The sequence below is a fragment of the Ictalurus punctatus genome, chromosome 20, assembly GCF_001660625.3.
Source record: "Ictalurus punctatus breed USDA103 chromosome 20, Coco_2.0, whole genome shotgun sequence".
NCBI lineage: Eukaryota > Metazoa > Chordata > Actinopteri > Siluriformes > Ictaluridae > Ictalurus > Ictalurus punctatus.
Window position 1 is genome coordinate 24,780,227 of NC_030435.2, and position 7,127 is coordinate 24,787,353.

The following is a 7,127-nucleotide window of genomic DNA, read 5'->3' on the forward strand; positions in this document are numbered from 1 at the left end:
CGTCCCTCAGTTTCTCTGAGAGTCCGAGTGTGAGAGTCCGAGTGTGAGAGTCCGAGTGTGAGATTCTGTCGCCCTGCAGTGGAACGCTGACCTCTTCCTCTTCTTTCTCTTCTTCTTCCTCAGGACATCCTGCAGTCCCACAACAATGCTCCTGCTCCCTTCACCTCCCAAATAAGGGAACCACAGTACGCCCCCACAGCAAACACACACACACACACACACACACACACACACACACCCTTCTCTGTGCGTCACTACCAATCAAAATACCCCATTTAAATTTTTTTTTACTCTATTATTTTCTGGAGACACAAAAGCAAAAATAGAAAAAAAAACTATACCAAAACTATAATTCGAGTCAGAACTGGAACACAGAACCATGACAGCAGACACTAAACCTACAGCTACAGGTAGAACCGGGATTGAGAACAGAACCAGAACCAGAGCTGATTAAAAGTCAGAGTTAATTATAGTTATATTGAGGTTTAGTATCAGAACACTGTCTGGAATTATTCTGTTTCTCTCTCTCTCCCTCTCTCTCTCACACACAAACCCTCTTTTCCCCTCAGCACCTGACGCAGGTGGCTAAACCCTGATCTACTGCATGCTGATGAACATCAGACAGATTCATATCGCTTTTAGTTCTCGCTGAACCTCCACAGTGAAAAACATCTACACACCTCCACTCACCTCCTAATAAACTGCTCACCTTTTACCTCCTTACACCAGCTTCCACCTCACACCACACCTTCACCTTCACCACCACTCTGCTCACGGTGAACGCGAGGTGTGTATGATCACACAGTCACACGTATCCAGCTGTGTTACGGGGTACAGCTGACAAAACGCGTGTTAATGAGGACTCAGTGCTCAGTGTAATATCATGGGGCGGGGTTTGATTTAGGCTCGACACGGCGCTGCTGAAACGTCACACAGAACGGGGATAAGGCTGTATGCTGACCTTTGACCTTGGCGATGAGCGCTCCTGCAGCACTGAGGATCTCCTCCGAGTTCAACGCCTGGTGTTTATTGATCACACACCTCAACACCTGCAGCAGCTCAGCAAGTCTCTCCCTCACCACCTCACCCACACACTCCGCCCCTGTGTCCACTGAGAGAGAGAGAGAGAGAGACAGGGAGGGGGAGAGAGAGAGACAGGGGAGAGGGAGAAACAGGAGAGAAAGAAAGAGAGAGAGAGAGAGAGAGAGAGAGAGAGAGAGAGAGAGAGAGAGAGAGAGAGAGAGAGATGGGGGAGACAGAGACGGGGGAGAGAGAGAAAGAGAGAATGAGAGAGACGGGAGAGAGAGAGAGAGATGGGGAGGAGGAGAGAGAGAGACAGGGGAGAGAGAGAAACAGGGGAGAAAGAGAGAAAGAGAGAGACGGGGAGGAGGAGAGAGAGAGAGACAGGGGAGAGAGAAACAGAGAGAGAGAGACAGGGAGAGAGAGAGATGGGGATAGAGAGAGACGGGGAGAGAGAGACAGGGGAGAAAAAGAGAGAGAGAGAGAGAGACAGGGAGAGAGAGAGAGAGATTTTATTCGCTGTTATTAAATAAATGACATAGAAGTGATATAAAACCAGATAAATAAAGACAAAACTAAACAAATAAATAAACACTTAGAGACAGACAGAAGTACAGACAGACAGACAGATAAAGTCGAGGTGTAAAAGACACACTTGTGTTGATAATTAATACTGATTTGTGAAAAGGACTGTTTCGGGATTTTCCACAGAGACGTGATGAGGAAGTGAGCGTTGTCTAACCTTTATGCATGATCACCCAGTGGTGCCATCATGGTTACACACAGCCCTGAGCACTGGTGTCTCTTTTTTTTTGTGTGTGTGTGCGTGTGTGTGTGCGTGCGCGCGCGTGTGCGTCAGACACCATCATTGCACAGCAGTACTGACTGCATGGAAAACACAAGCAGCAAGATTCATGTTATCACCTGTACTCTGTGTGTGTGTGTGTGTGTGTGTGTGAACTGTGGGTTTCAGAACCTGTACTATTATTATTATTATTATTATTATTATTATTATTGATGACGAGGTGTAAATGAATCAGAAAGTAAAAGTGAAACAGAATAAAGCATGTAAATCATATTCAGGAAATAAAACTAACACTACATACACACAAACACACACATACACACATACAGTATCTCACAAAAGTGAGTACACCCCTCACATTTTTGTAAAAATTTGATGATATCTTTTCATGTGACAACACTGAAGAAATGACACTGTGCTACAATGTAAAGTAGTGAGTGTACAGCTTGTGTAACAGTGTCAATTTGCCGTCCCCTCAAAATAACTCAACACACAGACATTAATGTCTAAACCGCTGACAACAAAAGTGAGTACACCCCTAAGTGAAAATGTCCACATTGGGCCCAATTAGCCATTTTCCCTCCTCGGTGTCATGTGACCTGTTAGTGTTACAAGGTCTCAGGTGTGAATGGGGAGCAGGTGTGTTAAATTTGGTGTCATCGCTCTCACACTCCCTCATACTGGTCACTGGAAGTTCAACATGGCACCTCATGGCAAAGAACTCTCTGAGGATCTGAAAAAAAGAATTGTTGCTCTACATAAAGATGGCCTCGGCTATAAGAAGATTGCCAAGACCCTGACACTGAGCTGCAGCACGGTGGCCAAGACCATACAGCGGTTTCACAGAACAGGTTCCACTTAGAACAGGCCTCGCCATGGTCGACCAAAGAAGTTGAGTGCACGTGCTCAGCGTCATATCCAGAGGTTGTCTTTGGGAAACAGACGTATGAGCATTGCTGCAGAGGTTGAAGGGGTGGGGGGGGGGGTCAGCCTGTCAGTGCTCAGACCATACGCCGCACACTGCATCAAATTGGTCTGCATGGCTGTCGTCCCAGAAGGAAGCCTCTTCTAAAGATGGTGCACAAGAAAGCCTGCAAACAGTTTGCTGAAGACAAGCAGACTAAGGACATGGATTACTGGAACCATGTCCTGTGGTCTGGTGAGACCGAGATCAACTTATTTGGTTCAGATGGTGTCAAGCGTGTGTGGTGGGAGTGTCATGGTCTGGGGCTGCATGAGTGCTGCTGGCACTGGGGAGCTACAGTTCATTGAGGGAACCATGAATGCCAACATGTACTGTGACATACTGAAGCAGAGCATGATCCCCTCCCTTCGGAGACTGGGCCGCAGGGCAGTATTCCAACATGATAACGACCCCAAACACACCTCCAAGACGACCACTGCCTTGCTAAAGCAGCTGAGGGTGAAGGTGATGGACTGGCCAAGCATGTCTCCAGACCTAACCCCTATTGAGCATCTGTGGGGCATCCTCAAACGGAAGGTGGAGGAGCACAAGGTCTCTAACATCCACCAGCTCCATGATGTCGTCATGGAGGAGTGGAAGACGACTCCAGTGGCAACCTGTGAAGCTCTGGTTAAGGCAGTGCTGGAAAATAATGGTGCCACAAATAATATTGACACTTTGGGCCCTATTTGGACATTTTCACTTAGGGGTGTACTCACTTTTGTTGCCAGCGGTTTAGACATTAATGTCTGTGTGTTGAGTTATTTTGAGGGGACAGCAAATTTACACTGTTACACAAGCTGTACACTCACTACTTTACACTGTAGCACAGTGTCATTTCTTCAGTGTCGTCACATGAAAAGATATAATCAAATATTTACAAAAATGTGAGGGGTGTACTCACTTTTGTGAGATACTGTACATACACACACACAGAGACTATTTTGTAGTTTGTTGTAGAAACTGGAGGATAAAGCTCAGTGTTGGAAGTGTGTTTGGGGTGTGAGGGGGTTGAGGATGTTGGGGGGAGAGGTGTTGGGGTAGTTGAGGGTGTGGGGAGGATGTGATGTGTTGGGGGGTTGAGGGTGGGGGGTGTGTGAGGTGTTGAGATGTTCCTCACACTGTGCCACTTAACAAGTCTGAACACGCCTCAACATTCCTGCTTTGCTGCGACTGAAGCGAAACCTGCCGTTAATTATCCCTGAGAGCTGCACTCTGTTCAAACACGAATAATTCTTCTTAGAACTCCATGCCATGATCACACACACACACACACACACACACACACACATATACATATATATATATATATATATACATACATAACAGGTTACCGTTATATATGTGTTGCTATGGTTACGTGCCAGTGGGCGTTACCTTCCTTTGTTTTGTTATTTTTCCACTCTGTAGGCCGTGCTTCATTCGTTCTTGACTAATCAGGAGTATCATTTTAATTGCGATGGTAAGGCCTAAATATCAGCCTAGGCTTAGCTTGTTGTCATGGTTACATCATAAAGAACTTAACACACATCTGACGGCCAATCAGAAACAAGTACGATCTGTAGCCATGGTATATTAATACAGTTCCTAAACAATGGGGGCTTTAAAATGTGAGGACAAGTGTGTGTCATTTGTTCTCCACTGAGTCAATGCACTGAGACAGGAAGTAAACAGGAAGTAAACGGGAAGTAAACAGGAAATAAAACATACAAGTTGGACCACCGCGAAAGATGTGGAAATGTAAAAATAAACAGTGAGGTGATTTGTGTCCAGGGATTTCGTATGGAGAGAGAAGACGCTGAAGTGTTTATGGATCATGTGACCACATAACCTGCTCCTAATGAGCTGATGATGAAAGAGAAACAGATCAAAGAAATGAAAAAAGAAAAAAAAAAGACAGATGTTTCACACAGACATGCCCAAACACACCCTGCTTCACCTTTAACCCTCACCTGTAGAGCTGAAAGTCTCCTTCAGACTCAGGAGAACCTCAGCAAACCTGCGCACATCGCTAACCAGCTGCGTGATGTAATCAGGGTCGTTACCCACAATCCCCAGCGAGCTGAGCCCCATCAGCACGTCTGTGGGACGAGACATCCTGCACGCCGAGGGGATTTACACAGTACACAGATAAGAGCACCGCACTTCCTGTACTGAGCTGCGGGGAAAAGAGAAAAACTTTTATTTATAATAATAATAATAATAATAATAATAATAACAACAACAACAACAACAACAACAACAACAATGTTCAGTCAGAATAATAATTCATTCTTGTATGGCTCCATTCACACAGTCAAGCTATACATCATTTAAAAAAATTAATAAAGTCAAATAATTTACATATGCTCGTTCATTCATAATTCCTACATAAACGCAAACAGTGTGTGTTATAATAATCATTATCACACTGACTGGACACTGACTGAGATACGAGTGAGATACGTGTGAGATACGTCTGAGATACGAGTGAGATACGTGTGAGATACGTGAGCTGTGATGATCTGTGAGCCTGAAGGAATTTAGAGGAATTACTGAAGAACCACTCAGCGCTTGTGTTCCTCTTGTTCTTGCTGTAGATGTTATTACTCAGGAATACTTAGAGGAATACTTAGAGGAATATTTAGAGGAATATTTGACGAATGTTTAGAGGAATATTTAGAGGAATATTTGACGAATGTTTAGAGGAATGCAAAGACACTGATGTTGGATCATGTTCAGCTATTTATCTTTAGCGCTAATCGGCTCGTCTGTGTGTTTTCATCACGCAGGTCTGGACTGAGAGCTGGACGTGTACGAGAGAAATCCTTTACATTCCTAACAGAACAAATCAAACTAAAGACATTTATGTGATTATACTGAAACAAGACAAAGATTTAATAATCATATTCCAGTTAAACACATTAACCCTATTAAACGCTTACTATTAACAATAATACTGAGTTATTACTGAGTTATTCAGTTAGTACAGGAGAGAAATGTCAATCAGGAGGTAGATGAATCCTGCAGGTGAACAATACGACAGAATACAATCGTAATAAATCACAAATCACCACCATGTCACCTGCTTCATGTACAATATTTCATCTTATAAACACAGTGGAATAACACCGCAAACAACTATCCACCATTTTACATCCTAAAGTATATAATATTATAAATATATATACATATAAATATTTAACACAAAAAAACTAAGAAAAATAAAACAATTGGTAAATAATAATAATAATAATAATAATAATAATAATAGTCAGGTGTTTACATGATTCATAAAAAATATTTTATACTTAAATGATGGTGTACAATATATACAAAATAACTTACTAAGGAAAAAAACAAACAGAAAAAAACAACAATTATAATGATAATAATACATAATAAAATAATCAAACAAAAGCTGGAATACTGCAGTAAAGCATTACATTATATAACAAATGTCACATTTTAATTATTTCCTCCTTTATATTGTGTTGATATTTTAAATCCTGATCAAATACAGTTATTTAATATAAATATAAGTTTTATTTCTTTAAAATTCAGCAGATGTAATAAACACATCTGGTTTTGTTTGGTTTGTGTTTAATATCTGTATAATTTATTTTATTCTGTTTTAATGTTAAATGATTTCAGGGAATCGGTGATAAACAGCACATAAACATTCACGTTCAGCCTTTTAAACATTTTATAATTAAATTATCATTAATAAATCATTTCCAGAATAATATTTACACCTCACACACTTTATATAGGGTTTTATTTCCGAAAATAAAACTGTAAATCTTTTCCGCATTTATCCGAGTTAAAGTCCTGAACTTCAGATAAACTCAGCTCTGAGAGAAGTGTGTGCTAAGCTAACGTCAACGCTTTTATTTCTGCCCTTAAAATCACTTTTATCTGATAAAATAATTTAATGAAGGTGTTCCATCCCTCACCTGAACCGCATTACATCCCGAACTGTTCACAAAATATCAAATAAATCCAGAGAAGGAGCAGCAGTGGAGAAGGACAGTCCGCCCCAACGCCTCATAACTCTCTACTGACGGACCTAGCGCTAAAGCTAATGCTAACGCTAATGCTAAATGCTAACTGCTACCGAGGAGAAAAGTTTTACACACACAGGCAGAGACCTGGAGTCACGTGACACAGGAGCCGCTTTCTGATTGGCTGAAAGTTATACTTACTGCTGTGCGGTAAATACAGGAAGTGAGTTATACAGCATTATACCTGCATTAAAACTGTTATATTCATTTATTTTCATTAGAAATGTATTATTTATTTATTATTGATTATTTTTATAGTCTGTAGTAGTTAAATGGTTAATTGTATACTGTGTCA

The 7,127-nt window shown here is 41.5% G+C and overlaps 1 protein-coding gene across 3 annotated transcripts in view; it reads right to left on the bottom strand.

Moving 5' to 3' along the window:
* Window positions 1-6,897, bottom strand: part of LOC108280415 (rho GTPase-activating protein 29) — a 25,972-nt gene extending 19,075 nt beyond the window's left edge. For 2 of the 3 annotated variants that reach the window (XM_017495361.3, XM_017495357.3), the window contains exon 1: window positions 1-161. This exon is cut by the window's left edge and continues 187 nt beyond it. Coding sequence is in view for 1 of the 3 variants with exons in the window: in XM_017495355.3 (XP_017350844.1) it covers window positions 962-1,111; window positions 4,742-4,886 (295 nt within the window). In the remaining 2 variants the exon portion in view is untranslated. Of the gene's footprint in view, window positions 162-961; window positions 1,112-4,741; window positions 4,948-6,724 lie in introns of those variants that run through there. The other variant, XM_017495355.3, reaches the window with a different exon arrangement.
* Window positions 6,898-7,127: the final 230 nt, after the last annotated feature.